Source organism: Podarcis melisellensis (genome assembly GCF_964234715.1).
Source record: "Podarcis melisellensis genome assembly, chromosome: 12".
Classification (NCBI taxonomy): Eukaryota; Metazoa; Chordata; class Lepidosauria; order Squamata; family Lacertidae; genus Podarcis; species Podarcis melisellensis.
Window position 1 is genome coordinate 29,589,955 of NC_138544.1, and position 25,100 is coordinate 29,615,054.

Below are 25,100 nucleotides of genomic sequence, written 5' to 3' on the forward strand. Positions count from 1 at the left end.
TTTCTTTTGGAATTGCTTTAGCCAAATTAGATTACAACTTGTAGGTTGTTTGCCAGATGAGAGGTAGGGATTACGTTCCCTCTCTGTGAAGCCTGGCTTTTGAATTTATTGGCATCTTGTCGTAATGCGATGTTTCTGTTACTCCGAATTAATTTTAATTTTTAACTTGATTTTTCAGAGACATCTTTTTTGCATCCTCCTTTAGGATAACCCTGATGTCCTTACCCCAAGTATTGGGAATGTTGCTGACAGTACTTGTGTGCATAAATAGAATACTTTAAACTAAATATTACCTTTATCCAGCAATTCTTGGTAGAGTGTGTTGGTACCCTTATCTGCAGGGACTCTGCTCAGCTAAGCGAGGTAGGAAGTCCTCAATTCAAATTCACTAGGTATTAGTAAACAGTTCTCTTTCTCATTCACACACATCCAGCGCTGGATTATGAAATAGGCAGAGTAGGCACCGACCTATGAGCCCCACACCTTTTAGAGGATCAAAATAATATTCACAATTTTTTTAGGGATATGTGCCCCCCCCCCAAAAAAGCACTGGTATCAGGAGATATTTTGCGATGGACCCCCCAAGATTTCAACTGCCTAGGGGCCTCCACAGGGTTTAATCCAGCACTGCACACATCCCAGTATGCAATATGGGAATAATAATACTGGCTTAGGGACGCAGGTGGCGCTGTGGGTTAAAGCCTCAGCGCCTAGGACTTGCCGATCGAAAGGTCGGCGGTTCGAATCCCTGCGGCGGGGTGCGCTCCCGCTGCTCGGTCCCAGCGCCTGCCAACCTAGCAGTTCGAAAGCACCTCCGGGTGCAAGTAGATAAATAGGGACCGCTTACCAGCGGGAAGGTAAACGGCGTTTCCGTGTGCGGCTCTGGCTCACCAGAGCAGCGATGTCACGCTGGCCACGTGACCCGGAAGTGTCTCCGGACAGCGCTGGCCCCTGGCCTCTTAAGTGAGATGGGCGCACAACCCCAGAGTCTGTCAAGACTGGCCCGTACGGGCAGGGGTACCTTTACCTTTACCTTAATACTGGCTTAATTAACAAAGATTACTGAGTGAAGGTTACTATATGGAGTGCTTTGAACCTTAAAAGAACTACAGTGGGTTAAGTACTTAATTCATTCCGGAGGTCCGTTCTTAACCTGAAACTGTTCTTAACCTGAAGCACCACTTTAGCTAATGGGGCCTCCCACTGCTGCTGGGCCGCTGGCGCATGATTTCTGTTCTCATCCTGAAGCAAAGTTCTTAACCTATTTCTGGGTTAGTGGAGTCTGTAACCTGAAGCCTATGTAACCTTAAGCGTATGTAACCCGAGGTACCACTGTATGTGGATGTATTGATACTTCGTAGTAGATCCGAGCGCACGCTCTCTCTCTCTCTCTCTCTCTCTCTCTCTCTCTCTCTCTCTCTCTCTCTCACACACACACACACACACACACACACAATCAAATCAATCAATCAATCAATCAATCAATCTCTCTACTATATATTTTGGAAAGTGGTTTATTTGTCTGGCAGTTTAATTGAGAGATTGCCACCCTGCAAGAAGGGTTCAACTTGCCTGCTCTCTGCAATGCAGTTGGGAGAAGAGGCAAAGAAAGTGTGCTGACTCCTTCCCCACCCCCTCTCTTGATGATATACAGTTTTAAAATCCTAATTGCGAACGGGTCTAAAACTAACAAATCACACTGTCCGTTTAAAAACTCCAGTATTTGCGGGTTTCTTAGATTTCATGGACAATGCTTTAATTTAGCAGCCTATAAAAGAAAGGTGTCCATTGTCTTCATTTGAATCCCAAATGAAAATTAAGATTGTCTTGTTTTACTTTCCGCTTCCTTTCAAGAGTCATAGCTCAGTTATGTCATCCATTGTCTTTGATTCTTAAATCCTGGAAATGTTTCGCGTGAGAACATAGGGAAATGCCTTATATCTTTGGCAGGATGGATTTGATTTAAATCAGATTGATTTAAATCACTAGTCAGTAAGACTTGATTTATATCATTTTTTTTAACAGAAAGACTCATTCTTGCTTGTATCATCTTAATATTGACAACCAGAGGAAGGTTTCATTTTTGGAATAATAAATTTTCAGAGTTGTTTTTACAGTTATATTGAAAATTGCTGATTTGGTTATACTATTAGAAATACATAGACAGATAATTATGAAATTATTGTGAGATTTAATATGTTAACAGTTTATTTTCAGACAACTTTTCTGCTGTACTTTATTGGAGAGAGAAAAATAATCATTTCCTTAATAACAATTTAAACAATTTATTTAACTAAAACAATAACATTATAGCATATGTATCTATGTTTGTTAACTGATGTGGTTAAACATTTTTTTAAAAACAAAACAAAACACCATAGACTGAGTTTTAGCACACATGAAAAACTTAAAACAAATCCTTATTTCCTGATTAATAGCTTTTGGACTATAATGTAACTTAAATAGAAAACTATCTTTAGAAAGATTTTTCCTCCAAAAGCATTTTATTTTAAAAATCCGATTTAATTTTTTTAAAAAATTGTTATCCCCCCCCCCGTTGTTGTTGTTTTTAATCATTGTTTTTTTATCCACCCTGATCTTTGGACCATGGAGCTCATTATTACTTGCATTCCCAGGCACTGTGTCTCCAGGATTTTGAGCAGACATCTTTTTCAGACTTCCTTGGTGGGGGGTTCTACCCAGGGCCGTCTTAAGCATATGCGGCGTTGGGATGCAAAGATCCACCGGGCAAGAGAACCACCAAAGTTGTTTACACAGGGGCATACAAAAGTGGGTGCGGGGTTCATGGGGGAGGGGGATGTTGGGCGGCATAGTCGCAGCACTGTACACCCGCTGCCCCCCCCCCCCGCTGCATGGCGGCTAACTGTTTTGGCTGCACGCAGTACCCAGAGTGTCATGTAATGTTGTGGGTGCTGCGTGGCGCATCCTGTTCCATGCACCAAGCTGAGGGTTCCATAACTGGCTTTTCCGCTGTTAGAGCACACTCCCAGCGCCACTCACCGTGGGGTGCCAGCACAGAACGATGGGGGATGCAAGCAGGAGCAGAGGAAAGATCTCTGGAGGGGATCTGCGCGCACCTATTTGTCGGGTTTTGTCATTGTCCAGAGATGTTTCCTCCGTGCACCCCTAGCGTCAACGGTTAAGATGGCCCTAGTTCTACCTGGTGTTCAACCTACATGCAAAACAGGTGTTCCTGGAGAAGAAGGAATATTTTCCCCATCTGAAAGCTAGGGTTTCCCCCCTAGTGCACTAGTGTCATCCTTCTGAAACTATATCTCATTGCTATTTATCACATCTGTGTCCCTATTAGACGAACATGTGTTGTGTAGCAGAAACCATCAATTACGTTGTGACTATAATAGAACAAGCTGGCGGGATTTGCAAGCTGGCGGGATTTTGCATCAGTGCAAAAGGCAATGGTATCTGTGGAACAATTGCCAAACTAGCTTTCCAGTTAATAGATTTAACAACTTGGAGTCAATAAGCTGTATCCCTAATAAATACATCCTATGGGTTTTCCTCCTGTTTTCAATATTCAAAGGCTATTGCCGATTCCAAGATATGGTCACTGGTTTTAAATTGCATTGCACTGTACCAGTCAGGTAATGTAAAATTGAAGGTCTTTATCATAATTATGCAGGCTGAAAATAGAACAAGTCTGTGTTTTTAGGCAAATTTCTTGAGACAGGGAGAAAAATTGGCGCTAAATTTCCACATCCATCTCGCCTTATGCTTGGGATTAACAGGAAATACATATTGCTGCCATCACACCATCCTTGTTTACCTCCCTAAAATAGTTATCTGGCCCCTGTAGGGAAAAAGGGTTGTGATCTTAAACGGACCCCCCCTGCTCCGATTCAGATGTGATTCTTGAATTATGAACATAAGATGAGCCCAGTTCCAGCTCCTCTTCTCATGGTTGCCAACCAGATTCCTGTGGAAAGCCTACAAGCAGGACCAGGGTACAATAGGGCTCTCCCTACCCTTCAAGTTGTGATTCCTAGCAGCTGGCATTCAAAAGCATTCTGCCTCCCATCTGTGGCTGGAAGCCATTGGTGCAATTATTCTCCATGCATTTGTCTAATGCTGTGCACATTCGAAGCACATATTTCCCCCTCAAAGGATTCTGAGTACTGTAGTTTACCTCCAACAGAATGAAAATTCCCAGCAACTGAATGAAAATTCCCAGTGTGGGTGGCCCTGTGGTCTAAACCACTGAGCCTCTTGGGCTTGCTGATCAGAAGGTTGGTGGTTCGAATCCCCGTAACGGGGTGAGTGCCCATTGCTCTGGCCCAGCTCCTGCCAACCTAGCACTTTGAAAGTGCACCAGTGCAAGTAGATAAATAGGTACCACTGTGGCAGGAAGGTACGTAAATGGCATTTCCATGCAATCTGGTTTCTGTTACTGTGTTCGTTGTGCCAGAAGCGGTTTAGTCATGTTGGCCACATGACCTGGAAAGCTGTCTGTGGACAAACACTGGCTCCCTCGGCCTGAAAGTGAGATGAGCCCCACAACCCCATAGTTGCCTTTGGATGTAACCATCCATGGCCCCTTTACCTTTACAAACCACAGTGGCCAGAGTTCTTTGAGAAGGGGGAACAGTGCTTTAAATGGTATATTGTGTTCACTACTTTATCCTCTTTTAAAGCATCTGAGTTCTAATCCTCTACAGTGGTACCTCGGGTTAAGAACTTAATTCGTTCTTAACCTGAAACTGTTCTTAACCTGACGTACCACTTTAGCTAATGGGGCCTCCTGCTGCCGCTGCACAATTTTTGTTCTCATCCTGAAGCAAAGTTCTTAACCCGAGGTACTATTTCTGGGTTAGCGGAGTCTGTAACCTGAAGCATCTGTAACCCAAGGTACCACTGTATGCTGTGGTGATAGGAGACATTCAGCATATTCTCTCTCTCTCTATCTATCTCTCTCTCTCGCTCTCTCTAAGACAATGCAAGTTGGTTCCATCGCCCTGTTTACTTGTTACATCTTGCTGCTGCTTCAGTTTACTTCCTCCAACTTTGTGAGGAATACAGTTGTGAGTGATTTGTCGCGTCTCCATTTATATTATGCTCTCCCTTTACGCAAGATCGCTTCTTACACTCCTACAAGTTTATGGTCTGGAAGGGCTGCTATGGTTCAGCTCTGCTTAACACGAACCATATATTTGATGCCGCCGTGTCGATTTATGCATCTAACTTAACAATTTGTGGCTCAAGTAAAGCAACGGAGCACAATTGCTAAACTGAAAACATCGTAGGGAATGGATGTTGTCTAGAGTTCTGCTGCCTGATAAGCATCCTGCTCTCTTCCCCTGTTCATTTCAGCTTATGACTGCAAAAATAGCCGAGGCACCCAGTGTGCCAAAATGCTCCAAATACCCAAACGAGGAGGAGAGGGCCAAAGTATCTTTCATTTAGGGGGGAATCCCACACAGTACCCTTCAGTGTATGCCGCTGAAAAGGTGGAATATAAATGATATGAATAAATAATTAAGCCCTGGCCAGGGATGGGAGGATTTAATTGTGCTGGCCAAACCACAGTCAACTGGCCCAGTTTTGCTCTGAGACAGAACACATTTTACCATGCTGGTCTCATAGCTCAAAATTACAAAAGAACGCAGGAAACTGCCTTGCACAGATTCAGAATATTTGTCCATTCAGCTCAGGGCAGCAGATCTCTATGGTTTCAGACTGAACATTCGAAGGCCTACCTGGAGGTGCCACGGATTGAACCTGGGGCCTGCCACAAACAAGACAGATGAAACAGTTGTTTCAGAGGCAAAAGTGGCCATAAAATATGGCTTGCATACAAGCTATATGCTGCGTCCCAGGGGTAGGCAGGGAAACGGGTTTAGAGACAGTGTGAGCTTAGGCACAGTGTCTCTGAGCTCACATCTTTCCACCCAGTGCTTCAGGGCCAAAGTTGAACAATTGGTTTCAAAACAGTCACTGGTGCAAGGGATTTCCCCTGTGAATGTTATCGGACGGACACATTTGTATTTCCTTCTTATGGACCAGCTGATTCTCTTAAGTCGCCTGACTTCTTTCCTCTTTATTTTCTAGGCAACAAACTTCCTTTAAAACAACACTTTCATCTTTAGACGTCTCAGGTTACCAGATGACTAATACTTCATCTTCTCTTGTCTCGGGCAAGGGGTGTTAAAACTGCCAGGGCCATGAAGGAACAGAGGTTTTGATTGACCACACCCCCTCGTTGATGCCAATGTTCTCTGTTACCCACGTGGCAATGGGATAGGAGTAGCAACTTCTGGCATAGAAACCGGCCTCAGGATTTAGGCTTATTGAATAAAATGTGTCCTTTGGGAAGTCCTAGGTTAAAAAATTATAATGGAAAAGTACCGTTCTGTTCATAGACCACGCATATGGCTCAAAATGGCAAGTTGTTTTGCAGTCTGAATACTACTGCTGCAGATTCCTCCCCACCCCACCATTTGTTGCTCTGATTCCTGCTCACTGCTTAAACTCATATGTAGGGCTATAAGGCGCTGACATTTACCATGTACTGTCTACCTAGGTCAGCATTACCAACACTGACCGGCCATAGCTCTGCAAGGTTTTGAACAGGAGCATTTCCTTGCACTAGCCAGAGATGATGGGGACTGAATCCAGGACCTCTGCGCACAAACAAAGTGGATTGGCAGCTAGTGTGGTGTAGTGGTTAAGAGCGATAGACTCATAATCTGGTGAACTGGGTTTGCATCTCCACTCCTCCACATGCAGCTGCTGGGTGACCTTGGGCCAGTCACACTTCTTTGAAGTCTCTCAGCCTCACTCACCTCACAGAGTGTTTGTTGTGGGGGAGGAAGGGAAAGAAGAATGTTGGCCGCTTTGAGACTTCTTCGGGTAGTGATACAGCGGGATATCAAATCCAAACTCTTCTTCTTCAAACTCTGCTTCCATAGTGGATTTTAATCTGACATAGGGTAGTAGGTCTTGTGCACAACAAATTATAGCAAAATATAGAAGGTGAACTGCTGAATTATGCTGGGAGGGGTGGAAACGTGCAATTTAAAAAAATAATAATCTAAAAAGTTAATGGCTCTGTTCTGCCCAACAGATTCATTCCATCATGAAACCAGTGCCTAAACTTTGCTGCATGGCATCTTTCCTTTCCTCCTTTTTCTCTTTTAAAGGACATCTTGGAAACAAGAAGTAAACATACAGTTTCTGTTCTTCATTTGCTGCTCTCTAATGTAACCCCAGTTAGGTAGTTAAACCTGTTCCTGGGTCTTAGTCAAGCATTTAGCACAATTTAAAACTGCAATGTTAAATTTCATTGGTTGGCCTTTTTATTAGATAAAGTAGAAATGAAAGCAGAAGGCAATTTAATTGGCAGTAATTTTTCTGGGCAAGTCATTACTTTGATGAACTTCAGAGCAATGTTTATGGCTCCTAATTAACCATGTTAGTCATTTGATTGAATAATCACTTTGGAAATGTTTCTACAATTTGATTAGAGTTTGACCCATTCTGATAGTCATAAATTAACCAATAGCACTTTAGAATAATAAGACTTTAGGTACTTTGCAAGGAACAAAGTCTTCTCAGACATATCCCTCCCCGCCCCCGCCCCAGTCCTCTGTGGATTGTTTAATCATATGCTTATGCTGTAGTTAAATACAAGTTGCCTCTTCACAATTGTTAGTTTTATCCCAGACCTGGGGATCCTTTGACTCTTCATGTATTGCTGGACCACAGCTCCCATAATCCCTGACCATTGACTATGCAGGCAGGGCCTGATGGGAGTTGGAGTCCAGCTACATTTTGAGGCTGCAGGTTCCCAAACCCTGTCCTAACCAGACATACACAACATACAGTCTAATGCAGTGGTTTTCAACCAGTGTGCCATGGTACCCTAGGGTGCCTTGAATGAAGGTCAGAGGTGCCGCAGGCAACACTGGCCTCTGTCCCTTCCTTCCCTCCCTCCTCTGAGGCCCCTTCGCATCTCTGCCTCCCCAAGGCTTGCACAGTCGTTTGTTGCAGCAGCCCTGGCTCCCCTCTCCCTGAGTTTAGTGCTTCCCCACTATAGGGAATTCCAGAGTCGCTTGGCGGAATTCAGGCAGAATGTTTTTGGTTGAGTAAGCCATGGCTTGTCAGACCCAAGACTCTGAGCATTTTTTTGTGCCTTCGTTCCTCCTTTTCTAATGTCAACATTTCCTGTTGCATCCCTACCAGGAAACTGGGGCTACATGCCACAATCGTAAATCAAGATCTGTTAGATAAAACTTTGACTCTCTTATCCTGCAAACACACACCTAGCAAATGTACCTAGCTTATTATGCAGCTCATTTTGTACAGGTGGTTTTGCCTTTTTCCCACCAAAGCTGCATATCTCTGAGAGAACTAGAGGTGATACTTAGCAAGTTCACCGCACACTTCTGCTAATGTTCAGGTGGACTTACCAGTGTGATTTCTCTGCAAGCAGTAACCTTGGTGTTGATGTGGGGCAAATGCAAAACATGAGGTTGCAATACAAGTAAGTCAGCCTAAACTTTTACAGGAAGAATTTAGCCCAAGGCCCTCATTTTTGATGGCAGCCTCCTGTCAATCATTGCATCTGGGTTCTGTCTTGAGTTTTGTGACTGCTTTTTAGATAGGGATTCTGAATCACTGGAGGTCCCAAGCGATAGACACACTTCATCGTGAAAAAGAGTAATGAAAATTTGTGGAATGAGATCATGGGTAGATGAACTTCCATTGTAATAAGAGCACTTGCTTAGTGAATTCAGTGTAAAATCTCATTTTCTTCTCCTTCCAAGTCCTTGATACTCATCCCTAGTCAGTGAACAGTGAAATTCAGGATTGCGTTTTGGAAAAGACTTGCACACAACACTGGACAAATTATGTTTGGTCCTGTTGCAGGTTTTATGTGAATGCTTCTCCAGTGGCTGATTGAAGAACAGAATGCAATGGTGTACTGAACAATATTTTAGCTTTCAAATAGTTAAGGTTCAAATGCTGGCTACATGGGAATAAGCCTTGTTGAACTCCACAGGACTTTATTCCAAGTAAACTTGCATAGGCTTGTGCTATATGTGTGATGGATGTTTTGAACATAAATGTGTTTATTAGCAATGCAGGTGTACTCAGAGTTAAGTCTTCTTTCCCAGGTTTACTGCTGGCCTACGAGTGCAGAGAATTGCAGTGTAAGAGAACAAAAGGTTTTCATGTATGTGTAGATACTTACATTGTAGCAAGAGTGTGAGATTTAACAGAGATAATACAGTTTTAAACAGTTCATTTAATATTTCAACTGAAGAGTCAAATTCCTTTTTTAAAAAAACAACAACCAACAATGTAAGTTCAGTACACATACAGTACATCGTGTCCCCATTTGTATGTAATATTAAAATGTTGTTTATTTTAAGTCATGGTTTAATTTGAAGAAGCCTTTGCAAACTACTCAGAAGTTCCCACTTCACTCCTCCGCTGCTCGTATATGTGCCATACCAGGAGGAAAACAAACCAGAGGCTGGCTTAATGTTAAATCTGAACCAGCACTCGTGGTTTGTTTCTCTCGAAACAAACCGTGAGCAGAAGCCAATGTTTGTTCTTGGCTTACCATGTGTGGTTTCTTTAGAGGAAACAAACCACGAGTGCTGGTCCCCATGTTATGCTAAGACAATCTCTGACTTGCTTCCCTCTTGCCCCACCCGCATAATCGATCACAGGACACGACGCACACATCCCATTTGAATAGCAACTTGGGGGGGGGGGCTCAAATATTTTATTAAGAGGGCTGAAGGGACCTCGGCCCCTAGGAGTTGGCTCCTATGGTCAGTACCCAACAAGACTTGAGCCTCTAAGTGTTCAGGTTTTAGGATCTGCAAAGTAGGGTTAATGGTTCAAGAGGAACTGGCATGGTTTGAGTGGCCAGGTGGCAAATAATTTACAGTGGTACCTTGGCTCTCAAACTTAATCCGTCCCAGAAGTCCGTTCCAAAACCAAAGTGTTCCAAAACCAAGGCACGCTTTCACATAGAAAGTAATACAAAACAGATCAATCCGTTCCAGACTTTTAAAAACAACCGCTAAAACAGCAATTTAATATGAATTTTACTATCTAACGAGATCATTGATCCATAAAATGAAAGCAATAATCAATGTACTGTACTGAAAAAGAAATTAGACAGTATTGTAGATGATAACAATTTAAATTAATTTTTTTCCTGATTGTAGTCATTGTTTGGATGGGGGGCTTTTATCCATTTCCACAGTCAATCAATCAATCAATCAATCAGTACCTGAACTGGGTTCCACACAGTTACAAAAACAAATTAACCAAAAAAGCCTCAAAAACACAAAATGGATAGCAAAAACAAAAGCGTCAATTTCTGGAAGTCCGTTTGACTTCTGAAATGTTTGAAAACCAAGGTGCAGCTTCTGATTGGTGCAGGCGCCCTGGAAACAATAGTCGTTCGGCTTCCGAAAAACGTTCAAAAAGCGGAACACTTCTGGGTTTTCGGTGTTTGGGAACCAAGGTAGTCCAAGATAAGGAAAAAAGCCAGATTCAGCAGGTTGTAACAGGCAGGGACTGGACTCCAAAAGTGAAGTTGGCAAGGTCCTCTCTAATAGTTGAGCTGCTCCTATTGCATGGCCCAGTAGTGAGGCTAGTGCTTTATCAGGCCATCTGGATAGCCTCTGCAGAGAGCTGAAACAATACTGCAATAGCTGACAGGATCAGAGCCTCGGCAAATATGATAGCATCCTGGAGGTTCAGAGCTAAGTCTGCCAGACTGGGCTGTAGTGGCACAGGAAATTAAGGTGCCAAACTCTTGTCTACTGGAATCCTGGGTTGGAGCAGTTACATGGCACCTTAATGTGGATGAATTGATCTGTTTTTACAGGTGGATGTTCTGTGGGTGAATGCCTCCCCCTTCTTCTGTTTAGCCAGCACATGGCAGAACAAGGCTATCACCAAGGTGGAGCCGCATTAGTAAATTGCAGCCTGGGTACGGCAGCTGTATTGATTTTGGTAGAACCCACTCCCAGTGGTATTGCTGATCACTTCCCTTTTGTATATGCTGAATCATTAGAATATCATATGTTTATATGTTCTGGGTATACAGGTTCAACTTGGTTAGCATGGAAACTGACCATGTGTCACCTGTAGCCTTTTTCACTAGGCATGTCAGAAGTTTTATTGAAACTTGACTCTGAGGCTGATTGTGATGATCAGTTTGCTAATGAATTTGATCACTGTTCTTTGTGGAAATATCTAATCTTTCAAAACTCATCATTTTGCTGTACGTTTCTGTCCCATCTAGCCACAGTCCTTCAAAAGCATGCTATATCAGTTGTTCAATAAGGAGGATTCTGAATTATTATGCCATATTATACCAAATTTCACATACAACTACATTTTTTATTTGGACTTTATTAGTTTTTCTTTTTCGCCTACTAATTGTAATGAGCTTCACCAAATCTTCAGTGATGATTTAAATACAGTTGTACCTCGGGTTAAGTACTTAATTCATTCCGAAGGTCTGTTCTTAACCTGAAACTGTTCTTAAGCTGAAGCACCACTTTAGCTAATGTGGCCTCCCTCTGCTACTGTGCTGCCACCACACGATTTCTGTTCTCATCCTGAAGCAAAGTTCTTAACCCGAGGTACTATTTCTGGGTTAGTGGAGTCTGTAACCTGAAGCATATGTAACCTGAAGCATATGTAACCTGAGGTACCACTATACTTTGTTTAATGATCTATGTTGGGTATGATTTATATTAATCACATTATAGTTTTCCTTTCCTTTCCTTTATTTTGCCTTCCACATGCTATTCTAAACTCCTAAATGGTGACAGGTTGCCATTCCCTGTAGCTTCATGTGTGCTCTTTTTCTCTCTACAGCAGTCCTCCTCACGCAAGCAGCATTCCACTAGTGGGAGCTTCATTCTTAGTGCAAATCCAATGGGCGCCTTGCATTTGCTCCAGATCTCTTACCACAACAGCTGTTATTATTATATATTGTTATTCTCAGTAACAATTAAGGTTATGCATTGCTGCTTACAGAATGTTGCTCTCAAACTGTATGTTGAAATCTCACACATTACCTTCTCTTTCCAGAAGTGCCTAGCTGCCATTCCATTTACATGAGGCAAGAAGGCTTCCTGGCTCACCAAAACAGAACAGAAGGTATGTAAGTGTGTATGTGTGTGTGTGTAGTTCTGTTTTGTCCAGAAGCAAAATTTAGGTATCCACATAATAAAAAAGAGGAACATGGTGCTGCCTTTGAAACCCTATTCTAATAAGGTTATAAATAAGGATGGTTATAATCATGCATTTATTTATTTTTTCCTTTTGCAGAACAGGCACCAGAAAGCTCTAGGAGAAATTCTGGAGCTTGTATGTCTTTTCTAACATAGGAAAAATATGTTTAAATTGCAGCACACTTTCCTTCATGTTCAGCCATGTTGTGATTACCTGAAGGCACACACCTGAACTGGCAATTTAAGCCCATCCCTTAAGATATAGCCTCGAGACAGCAAAAAACTAGTGCCTCTTTGAAGCTATAAACCCATCAGCAAGGGGTACTGATTTTTATTTTGAAGTGAGAACATATAAAGACTAGGCTTTCCTTGACCACTTCTCTCTGTGTGGAGAAGCACTGTACACTGTGTAGAGTACATGCAAATTCTCACCCATGGTGATTTCCTCAAGGATCAACCTTCTTGGCAAAGCAAACATGTCACCGTGGGTTTTCTGGTTTTCAAGACCATGAGCAGCTATACTGTGTCTCTCCTCCCACACACACTCTCTTGTATGCATCTGAGCCTCTTCTGGTAACTTCTCATGGCAAGGCCATATGAGGTGGTGACAGTACTGGACAGAGTGATGGGGTCGTGCTGCTCACCTGAACCTCCTGCAACTGTGATTTTGCTGCATACCAGGATGGGTCAGCGGAGTCTGGTGCTCCTGCCAGCACATTTGGATAGCTGCCGCCTTGCCTCTGCTACGTTCCTCCTGGTATGCAACAGCAACACAATCAGAGGGTGGTGTGATGAGCAGCTAGGCTTGTGGGCGATTGCTTGGAAAATTCAGTTGATACATGAAGCTTCCCATTTCTGCCTTTTTCACTGGGCAGAACTACCGCTTTAAGAATATGCAGCAGTGGGGATTCTAATGGTGGAGGCTGGTATTTTGCACAGGACTTTCCATTACTAATGCATTCTCTTGTTTGGAACAACAACAACAAAAAGACTAACACAACATACACACGTACCTTTACTGCTTAGTTTTAATGGGGATGCCTGCTTTAAATTGGTGACCCTTCCCCCCCCCCCATTCTGCTTGGTAAATACGTTTCTCTTTCTCCTAAAAAATTCCAGGTTGTATGTATGAAAAAGGGCCGAGACAGTTTTACGATGACACCTGTGTTGTTCCAGAGAAATTTGACGGTATGTTAGATGCCTGTGTGTTTGTGTTTCTTCGCGCGGAGAGCTGGAACCGTAAACGAGTCGTTTCTTTTTCCTTGATAGATAGTAAAAATGAAATTAAATGAAAGGTTAGCAGCATTCTGACTCCAGGCCATTTAATAGACCATTTGTCGCATGTCCAACCAAAGACTGACCTTTCCCTCCAGAAACCAAAGACTGCTTTTCAATAAGATGTCATTCTATTTTTGCTAGCAAGAGATTCTGTACGCAGAGACAAGATAAAGCACTGTCGTTCTGGCTGTTCTGAGAAGTAATAGGAGGATTTCCATTGCACTGATGATCACATACAGCTTGTTATTAGAGATTTATTGAAAGCTGATCCTTTAATTAACGAAGCAGAACAGAAAGCAGCTACTCTGGATTTACTGATGACTAATGCAAACTCTTGTCTTTTTTTATCCATGAAGAGATGAATTATGGAACACAAGTGCCACAGAGCTATTCAGGGGTTTCTGTGTGTTTAAAGAGAAAGCTGTGCTTTGTTGAACGTTGCATTAGTTTGCTTAATGAAGCTGATGCCTAAAGAGCAGAATGTATAATATCCGTTTATTTTTCTGAAAACGTTCTTGGGGATGGCTAACTAGTATCAAATGGCTTATGAAACAAAACATAGCCTCCTCATTATTAGCTATAAATCCAGCGTGTATTCTGTGGGGAGAAGCGCTAATGAGGTTAATGTTGCTTTTGTAGCCAAAGGAATTTGGACCGGTGTTCCTTCTCACAGTAATTGTGCCACTCTCCAGCTTTTGGGGGAGTTTGGTTTGCAAAACAAACAGCTAATTGATTTAGTTGCAGGTATGGTGTCATATCCATACTGGTACAGAGCTAAAAATAATTTAGGCAATGTTAGTTATTGCTGCCAAAGAGTGAAGACAGGCATAAAATGAAAATGGGGCTTGCAGCTGGAAAGACGTGTGTGGATGCCATTTTGGAACTGAGCTCAGCTGTCAGGCTTGCTCCCACCTGCCAGTCCACTGCTACTATCTTCAGCTGAGGACAGTGAAAAAAGCACTCTGCAGCCAGGTGCCTGAGATGCGAAAAGGTCATTCCACTCCCTCCGTCTCCTCCCTCCCTCCCTCCCTCCTTCTCTCCTTCCCTTCCTTCCTTCCTTTACTTTGCGCAGGGGTCGCTTTTCACCCTTCCGCCCGTTCTGCTGGGGAGTGAATTTCCACCAAGCTCTGAAGGGAAGGGAGGAAGTGATGCAACATTCCTTCATCCTAGCCATCCAGTTGCAGGGTGCTCAGTTAATTTTTCCCTACTAGAACAGGTGGAAGAGGTGGTTAGCAGCAGGAGGAGGCAAGACCAATGGCTGAATTCATGTGTTATTTATTTCACTGGTATGCACCACCTGTCTTTCACATATGGGCCTGGGCTTATGGTATTTGTTTTGTTTCTTTTTTATTTATTTTATTTATATACCACCCTTCACCTGAAGATCACAGGGCAGTTTGCAGCATGAAAATACAAAATGAAAACACAAAACACATAACGTAATGACACAGACAAACAAAAACCCAATAAACCCTTTCCCCAGAAAACAAAATTAAAAGACCATAGACTGTTTAATTGGCCAATGGCCTGGTTTGTTTGTTTGTTTAATTTATATGGTGCAGCTGTGGAGTGCACTGTGGGGGTTGTCTTCTTTTTCTGCTATTATAATTATTGTTATAATAAGCGTGACATAAGCTCTTTTGTGCCAGGGGGGCAAATTGAGCCTTCCTCTGTGGGCTGGAGATTATTCCACATCTTCATGGTGCCCAGAGCTGGAAAATTTACTTATTTTATTTTCATACAGTTATGTTACATATTAGTGGCAGGATTTGAATGCCAGAGTTCAACATGTACTACCCTTTTTTTGATACTGAACTGCTGTATCTAAAAGACCATATTCCCTCCTAAGAACCTGCTCAGGTTTTTTCCCCTTGAATGCTCACAGTTCAAACAAGAAAATATAGAATATCTATATATCTCTATATTTATCTATCTATCCATCCATCTATCTATCATCTATCTATCATCTAACTATATCTATCTATCTATCAATCATCTATCTATCTATCTATCTATCTATCTATCTATCTATCTATCTATCATCTATATCTATCTATCTATCATCTATCTATCATCTATCTATCATCTATCTATCATCTATCTATCTATCTATCTATCTATCTATCTATCTATCTAATCTATCTAAATTTATTATGGCTCTGTCTTTTCCTTGACAACAGCTCAAAGTGGCTTGCAGATGAAATAAGAACAGCTAAAAACGTAGGGGTGGGGGGAACAGGGACCTGTTAGCATTTGTCTTTGATTCACTAATGTTAATGAATTGATTTTACTAACAGCTTGGAAGGGTTCTGACATGAAATGTTAGTTGGGATGGGGCATACCTGCTTCTGAATCATATTCTGGATTCTCTTCACCCAGTGGAGGTGGCACTTCTCTGCACAATTTAAAAATTAGTTTTCCTATCCATTTTAGAACTGATTTTGCTAACATAAGGCTGACACATCTATATGCAGATGACTTTCCTGAAAGTCAGCCTGGTACTCTGGGAATTCAACATATGTTAACTATGGTGTTTTTTTTAGCAGCTCATATTGCCTGTTTTTTTTTTTTCCTGGAGTGCCAGACCCTGGAGTCCTAGTTTTTTGTTTTCTTTTGGCTTCTACTGCAAATTTCCCATTTAGCAATGAGGACATGTCTGGCTCTTGCATATATGGTTAAATATCACCAAATATAATGTAAAGTAAGGGTGTGAAACTGGATCCAACTAGCACTCTGGGTCCTTCTTTTCTCTCCCGGCACCGTAAACTGAGGGAAGAGTTTAACAGTTGAGCTGGGCTGCCCATCAGCCAATCACAATAGTCTTGGGTGACCCATTTTTGCATAGTGCTGTTCACAGGTTCATGAGCCACAGATATGCTTATTGGTGCCTGCAAGCCCCCTTTTGGCCCAAACATATATTTACCTGCCCCATAAAGGTGTAGGGCAGGTGGACATGGCTTGGTCAAAACAGCAACAGAGGCCTATCTGGGCTGCAAGCTGCTTTAAAATAATGTAAGTTGGCAAGACAGAAGAATTAATTTAGCTTTCAGAAATACTCATTCGCTCCTCCTGTACTCTATTCTGCATGTGCAGGAGCTATATGTCTGTGTCCCTCTCAAGACATATCACAACACCTTGTGGAATGCTTAGACATGAAGACATAAAGTATCAGTCATGAAGTATCAACCCTTTGTGCTATCCAAAGGGTGGGTCAAAGAACAGCAGACAGTAGCAAAGGATTGGCTCAATAACATTTGGAACATTGAATTCTACTCCTCTACTTAAGAATCAGATTTTCAGTCATTTTTTAATCTGTTTACAGATTCCTCAGATGTAAACAGCAGTAAGGATCTAATTGAAAGAAGGGCACTTGAATAGCAATATTTCTATTTGGTTCAAAACGATAGGGGTGCTAGCATGTTTGTAAGCGTATTGTTGTGAATAGCCTTCTTTTGCCTGTACTGTATGAACAGGATTACTGTAAAGTTGTTATGTACCATAGCACAGGGCTTCAGGATGCTTTTTATATAGATTCTGTACTTTGCATCAAAGTGGGAAATAATGCATTTTTGCTTGAAGATCAGGCATTGCAGTCCTCGTTAGTGGGGGGGGGGGAATTGTAATCTTACTTCTGAGCTTTTCAGCTGACAATTCTGTGAGCTTCTCAGTGAGATTATATTAAAAACTGTCTTCTGTTGAGCATTTGAGTTTTGTTGGCTTTTTTCCCCGCTGGGGACAACTTATGATAAATTTTCAGATTGCTCTTGTTTTGCCTTAGCAATTGATATAGTGTTTTTCAGAAGAATTGCTAATGCACAGCTAAACCATGCTAAATATGAACCCATTTTGCATGCAAGTCCAATATGCCAAAGAGGAACTTGTCTATCCGCAGGATTTGCATACCCATACCCATACGTACATAAAGCTCACGCTGTTTAAGTCCTAGTCAAATACTCTGTCAAATTTTTCTTAGAAGAATTTGCATGCTAAAGGCACTTCAGTCATAGGGTTTTGCAGATATATAAATCATACATTGCGTTTCCAAATGAGGGATTGTGGAAAGTACTGTATACAAATGGAGTCCCTCAAATACTCAAGTTGTTATAAAAGCGGGTCACGGTCTTTCAAAGCTAAGTCTTGCGTGATGTTTGCAAGTTGGTTTTGCATGGATCGGGAATGGGTCAAACAAGTGAGACAGCAATTAATTTTGCCACTTTTGGAAGACTCGTATTTGGCTAAGTTGATAGTGATTTATTAATTGCTTTGTGTACCCTGTACCCATATCTTGTGTGCTGGACCATTGCCAAAGGGATACTCAGTACTGTAGGCTAGAGGAACATGGATTCCTTTGCTGCAGGTGTTGGCTTGTGTTGATACTTGATGTGACAAATTGAGTCTCATTAAGCTCTGTTTCGTTTTGTGTAGGTGATATCAAGCAGGAGCCAGGAATGTACCGCGAGGGGCCCACATACCAGCGACGGGGCTCCCTTCAGCTGTGGCAGTTTTTGGTCGCCCTCCTTGATGATCCGTCGAACTCACACTTCATTGCTTGGACTGGCCGAGGGATGGAATTCAAGCTGATCGAACCGGAAGAGGTGAGCAGCATCTCTCTTGGAATGCGTGTGAAGGTTTTGGCTGAAGAGCATTGATGCCTTGTTCTGTCAAAGTATACTTTTCCTTCTCAAAATAGAAGCTAGTACGTTTATGCTGCAGTGGACTTTTAAGATAGGTTCCCATGGGACACTCAAACACTGGAAGGGAGAACTGGAAAAAGGGCAGCCAAAATGATGAAGAGGGTGGAGCAATTCCCCTATGAGGAAAGGTTACAGCACCTCTTTACCTGGGCCCTTGACACCTGAGATATGTGTTTTCAGGACCCAGCCTGTTCTTTTGAATGTAACTGAATTTTACATTGTTGTACCGCATTGTTGTACCTGCTGGTGAAGAGCAAATAATAAATTGATGGTGATGGGGCTTTTTAGTTTAGAAAAAAGGTGACAGGCATAAATTATGATGCACAGTGGGGAGTATCCTGGAATAAGGCAGAGCTGGAACCTTGTTGCCAGTTCCACTTGTGTTCTGGAATAAATTGCATACTTGAACACTGAGACTTCTGTATTACAAAACCTTTGGTTTGTAGTTTTGACCTCTAGGTTGCCTTTTCTTTTGTAGAATGCAGCTGCTGTACGGCCTGCTTGTTAAATACATTTTAACAAATCAGTGCTAATCTCTTTCTGTGACAGGTGGCACGTCGCTGGGGGATTCAGAAAAACAGGCCAGCCATGAACTACGATAAACTTAGCCGTTCTCTTCGTTATTATTATGAGAAGGGAATCATGCAAAAGGTGAGCAGTTAATGTGGTGTTAAATATTTCACTGGAATGTTGCATCTATAAACTGGGTTTATAAGGGCAAAGCTGTTGTAAATTGCCTTGTTCTGAAATGGTTTGTTACCAATATTAGGGAAGTGCTGCAAACCTTTTAAGATTTTTATCTGCTATGAAATGGAGGTTTTTCTTTCTCTTAATGCAGAATCCATGGGCCCACATGTAGAATTTCACCACCACACTGGTGAAAATTCAAAAATCGCACATTCTGTATTGGATTTGAAATCTACCCGTTTGTATCTTCTTAAACACCCTGACAGATTACCCACATTATTTATTTATAGCATTCCTTTATTATTGATATTTTCATCCTATTCTTCCTTCAAGGAGCTCAGGGTTACATGTTGCCCCTTACCCACCAAAGATCCTGTTTTATCCTCATAACAACCTTGTGGGGTAGGCTAGGCTTAGGGAAACAAGAAGCAGGACAAGAAAAAGGCAACTTTGTTCAACACATTTATTTGCATTTCTTAATTTAAAAACATTTGAACTGCTTTTCTTAAAACCAGTCCCAGCTCAAAACCCGTTTAACAATAATCAGTATAGAGAACAAGACTTTGCCTACATGTTAACATTATTATTATTATTATTATTATTATTATTATTATTATTATTATTATTATTTCCATTCCTATGATGCTTTATATTTGTAAGAAAAAGAAATAAAACACTACAGAAAGAAAATCAAATATAAAATTTACATTCGAAGCAACATAATTAACAGGAAACTAAAATATCTTAAAGATTTCAAAACAAGACATTACAAAGGAGGGTCAAGTACAGAATACACATGTAACGCAGGAAAGTGAACAACAAAAAATACCTTAAGCTTGTCAAAATAAAACATTACTAAAGGAGGTCAGTTATAGAATGCACATTTAAAATAGCATAATTAGCAGGAGAAAACATTGTATTTCTGCAGCTGTTGCTGACAGTGGTGGTTTGTGGCAGGTGGCGGCTATGAAAGCTCAAGCTCAATTACCTGGGCCTGCACTAAGAGACCTGCAGGGGGGAGTGCGGGGGTGCGGGACACCCTGGGTGTCACCACTGAGGGGGGTGACAAAATGCTGGGCAGCACTCACCACGGGGCCTGCAGCACACCCGAGCCATGTGTCTCTCCTGCCCAAACAGTCTGCCCGCTGCCTCCCCCCCCCCCAGCTGTAGTGTGGCTGAGTGGGAGGAGGCAGGCAGACTCTGAAGGCCCCGCAGTGCACCCCGCCCCTATGAGGCCCAGGCACCCGAGCTGCTTCCTCTGCCCCTGGAGACCTGGTGCTTGGCAGAGAAGCAGGGGACTCTGTGACTCTGAGGTGCTGCCCTTGGCAACTCTTCATTTCTGTATACCTGATGGAAGAGCAGATTGAGGGCAGTTTGCCTGGAGCAGAGTGCATCCACGCCTCCTTTCCAATCGATCCACACACCCTCATGAACGGTACTTGTATGCAAGACAGAAAGTTAGCTGCTGCACAAGCCCTTGGGCAGAGGACACCTTCCCTTCCCACAAGGCTGTGGTTTGGATTGTTCAAGCGGCATTGCGTATAAAATATCCGAGGCATCTCCAGAAAGATTCCTGGCTGTGTTTCAGCCCTGAATTTGATCTCTGCCATCCTTATAACAGATCAGACAACTGGGCCATCCAGCACGGTTCTGTCTACGAACAGCAGCTCTTCCGGGTTTCAGGCAGGAATCTTTCTGGAGATGCAAGAGCACTCAAGGAGGGATCAGGGCTGTTGAAGGGTGTGGTCTGGGAAGAGTCCCAAGAGAGGCCTAGACCTGTGGTTACTTATTCCAGTTTGATCATGCCATTGCTGCCCTAATAAGGACTGGAATGTGTCCTTCAACTTCAATAATGTTTCTTGCTTGCCTGAATGGACGATAGAGAGAGGTGCATGAGTGTAAAAGGGACTTGTGACTTTTCTATACAAAAGTAAGAATCACACCTGCTGCCTCATTCACTCTTGCCTCTGGCCTTGACCACCAGAAGGCTGCCCATGCTTGGATTGAGAAAGGCGATAAAGTGATCATTGCAAAGTGTTGCATTTCAACAGTGCAATTGGTCGATCTCTCATTCCTCTTAACCGGGGTCTTCTGCTTCTCTTGCACATGAGGATGAAACAGTGCATGATCTTGCTTCTGGAAGGAGATTCCACGTCTTCCTCTCACAACCTTTTCCCACCCCCTTCTCTGACCTTGCCCCTAAGGTTGCTGGAGAAAGATACGTCTACAAATTTGTGTGCGACCCCGAAGCCCTCTTCTCTATGGCCTTCCCGGACAACCAGCGCCCGTTGCTGAAGACCGACATGGAGCGCCATATCAATGAAGAGGACACCGTGCCACTCTCCCACTTTGACGAGAGCATGGTCTACATGCAGGAAGGAGGCTGCTGCAACACCCACCCTTACAACGAAGGCTATGTATATTAACTGCAGTGACACTGAAGAATCCCACCCCACCCCAAGCTTCTCCTCTTTCATGAGACCAGGAGGAAACCCGAATCCCCTTAAGTTGGTTTTGTAAAAAATAAAAATAAAACACAAACAAACACAAAAAAAGAATTAAAAAGAATAAAATAGTACTATAAAGGGGCTTTTCCTGTTGCATCACTCCTATGGTCTCCCATGGACAGTGCACTTTATTTGAAAGGGGGAGATTGGGATCTATTGATTTTATTCTGTGGAACAAGAAGAAAAGGGTGGGTTTGTGCCCCCCCCCCACCTTAAGGTTGGGAATAGAACATACAGGTTTTAAGTACAACGAAGCTGTATCATGTCTGTTTTCTGTTTCATATTGGCTTCAAGATATTGTACAAGTTCTCTGGGTATCCATAGTACAGTTAATTCTAGATGTGATCAATAACCGTTTTGTACACGACTTGGGAAATTCTATTAGCCACAGGCATGGCCCTGACCGGCCACACCCTTTTTGCCACACCCTAGTCTATTTTCTACACCTGAATTTTAAAAAAACAAAACCCCTGAACCAGACCATTTGCTCCAGCTTAGTTCAGTACTGCATGTGCACTGACTTGAGCAGATCTCCAAGGTTTCAGGCCGGAGTCCTTCCCAGTCCTACAAGAAAGTGTTTAGGGATCGGACCTGGAATATAGTGCATGCAAAGTGTGGGCTCTGCTGCTGACCTGTGGACCAGTTTTGGAAGCTGCAGAATTAGATAGGAGCTAGAAGTGCTAGTGCACCTTTCTGGTTTTGTTTTCCAAAAGGCATATTTTTTTGGGGGGGGTGTTTTTCCCCTCTGTTTTTTTTTTTAAATGTTTCTACATATCGTTTCTGTTGCCTTGTGCTCGTTAATGGCTCATTAAGGAAGGCATTCAGGGTGGAATGGAGAGCACTATTCCTGGCTTGAAGCGGATTGTGGTTTCGCTCCTTGTATCTGGTGCCATCTTGCTATGCAAGTACAGCGAATGTAAAGCCTTTTAGCCTTTTCCAGAGCCACCTGAGTACAGTAATGCCATGTGCTGAACCATTCTGGATATTATTTCAAGACTGAAAACAGAATTGTGATCACAGAGGAAGAAGTCGCATTGTGTCCTTCCATTTACTTTTATTCATAAATAAGTTATTTAATCGATAGGAATTAACTGTACTAGGTCACATATCTCATGCTGTTTAGACCACAGCAAGCACTCCTTGAGCAAAATATCCAATACACGAAAATAGGTACTCTAGTAATGTTTTTTTTTGGACATGGTACCCATTAATATGCATTTAAAACTTTTACTGCTGTGTTGCGTTGATAACCTATATACATACTAGATAATGCTAATGCTTCTGCTGCTGTCTTTTTTTCTGTAATATTCTCTTTGCTGAATTTACTATGCCCATTTATAAGCAATGCTGTAACTACAGGTAGCATTTCAGGACAAAATAGATGACTTGAACCATTTATTGCTTAGGAAAAAAAATAGCTTATGCCACAGCTGTTCTATAAGCAGCTTTTACGCGCATTGAGAAATGAATAGTAAGCTTCAGCTTGCTAAGAGGAGCTCTGCAGAACATTTTATACCTTTCAGTGGAGCCGAGACTTATACAAAGCGTCAAAGAATACAATGACTTTGCTGTATGATGTTGTAGTGCTGGCACTGATGCTATCAATCAAACTTTTGTTTTTTGGACACTAAATGTAAATGTGATCAGATACGTTTGGGAGACGATTTAAAGGTTTTTCTGATTTTTTTTTTACAATGTTTTTAATTTTTTAATTTTGAGAAGGGTAATAGTGAAAGCAAAAAACACCTTATTCTACATATAAAAAGAGAGAGAGAGAAAGTTTTAAATATTTATGAACACCTTTTCTGAAACGTTGAGTTTCCTAGTTTGAAAAGGATAGAAATGAGATTTGAGCTGTCCAGTGAGTATTTTAGGCAGTATCTTCCAAGTATCTACCCCCCACATGCCCATCTTTCCCAGATGCTAACAACTTTGGAGCAAAAGGAAATTGAGAATGGGACTCCATAATCGTTAGCCTCAGAAATAATGTTTCATTGTAAATGACATGATATCAAAGATGCCTTGAGGTAGAGATTTACTTTGCACTGTGTGTCGGTCAGGAAACCAGTGCAGTTATACATGATTTATTATGCAATTCATTTCAAAGTGTTAGCCACTATAAACCACAGTTACGGAAAAGCACACTGGATATGCGTCTTAATACACCTAGAAGCATAAGATATCTTAATAGGTGCATGTGTACAAATCCAGGGCATGCAACCCCCTAGAGAAACCTCAATAGGAAGCCTTTTACCTTATTCCCACTAATAATCAATAGCCCTAATGCTCCAATTGACGAATAAGAGAACAGACAAAAAGCACCCATAGGTGCAGACTAGAACCTTTAAACCAGGGGTATGGAGCTCTGTAGCTCTTCAGATGATGTTGGATTCCAACTCCTATCAGCTCCAGCCACTTTGGCCAAGAGTCAGCTTGTCTATAGGCCAAAACTAGCTATAATACAGGAGGGGCCAATTTTTAAGGTGGGGTACCTTTATACATGAATAGGTTGGATTACAACTCCTAGCACTCCTGATAATTGGGCATACTGGCTGGGGCTCACGGAGACTGAAGAAGTATAGTGTGGGGTAGGGAACTCTTAAGGTAGACGTTATTTTCAATGAAATAGAACCCCTTTGAATGAAAAGTTATTTGAATGCTTTCGATTCCATCAATATTGGCATGCAGCATTTATTGTCAGGAAGAGATGTATATTTGGTGAATGGGGCGGGTGGTTTAAAAGAAAAAGAAGCCTAACATTAATTCAAATGTCTAATACTATTTTTTACAAAATTATATATACTGTATAAGGTAGTGATTCACTGAAGAAAATAGGCACTTCACCCACCATTGAATGAATTTGTGGGGTGGATGGGTGGGGGAAATGGTACAAAAAGATGTTATATGGAATTGATTAACCCTTTTGAAACTGTACCTTTTAAAAGAGTTTATTTTAAGTTCTGTTTTTATTCCACATTTTCCAGGTAGATTAATAAATCTGGCAGCTGATTTCTGAAAGGTGGTGGTTTGGATTTCTCGTGGTGTTTATGTATGTTCATTCACTCTTTCATCGATTCAAGACAACTAAACCATTTTCTGGAGCAGCAGCAGAAGAAAAATATTCCATTGTTGCATCTGGAACAGCAACACCACTTACTGACTCAGGAACAATGGGAGCCAATTGATCATGTGCACTTAAATGTCAAAAATGCACCCCATAGCACACCCTGGCACAACTAGCCATGCATAAATACCATTTCAAGCACAACTAGAGTTGGACCAGGGCAAGAAAATAAGAAAGAGTGAATTCGATGACCATCAGAAATGGTCTAATCATGGTTCTTGAATGATCTGAACAGTGCCTTTCCTTTAGATGGGTGAAATAATGTTTAGATGGGTGAATTAGTGTAGTGTTGCCATATTTCAAAAAGTGAAAATCCAGAGACAAAAAACAACCCTAAAATAGAGTTCTCCAGTAAAACCTTTAGACCTAGAAGAAAAGCATTTTACAGAGGTGCTTCCTGTCTTAAAAAGAAAGCAGGTTAAATATTTAAAAACGTATTATGTAAAACGTATAATATCAAATTCCATAAAGCATGTTCAAAGGAGGCAATTTAAGAGCAGTATACTCTGAAGTCAGTAGGACAATGGCACTCTTATCTGGAGTACAACTTTGGGCCCATGGA

General features: G+C 41.9%; 1 protein-coding gene across 7 annotated transcripts in view; it reads left to right on the forward strand.

Annotated features, from left to right (window-relative positions):
• Positions 1-24,432, forward strand: part of ETV1 (ETS variant transcription factor 1) — a 91,257-nt gene extending 66,825 nt beyond the window's left edge. For all 7 annotated transcript variants that reach the window (XM_081883376.1, XM_081883378.1, XM_081883377.1 and 4 more), the window contains 5 exons: positions 12,106-12,174; positions 13,368-13,436; positions 17,952-18,121; positions 18,770-18,871; positions 21,112-24,432. In XM_081883376.1, the coding sequence (XP_081739502.1) occupies positions 12,106-12,174; positions 13,368-13,436; positions 17,952-18,121; positions 18,770-18,871; positions 21,112-21,333 (632 nt within the window). In that variant the 3' untranslated portion in view covers positions 21,334-24,432. The remainder of the gene's footprint in view (positions 1-12,105; positions 12,175-13,367; positions 13,437-17,951; positions 18,122-18,769; positions 18,872-21,111) is intronic.
• The last annotated feature ends 668 nt before the right edge of the window (positions 24,433-25,100 follow it).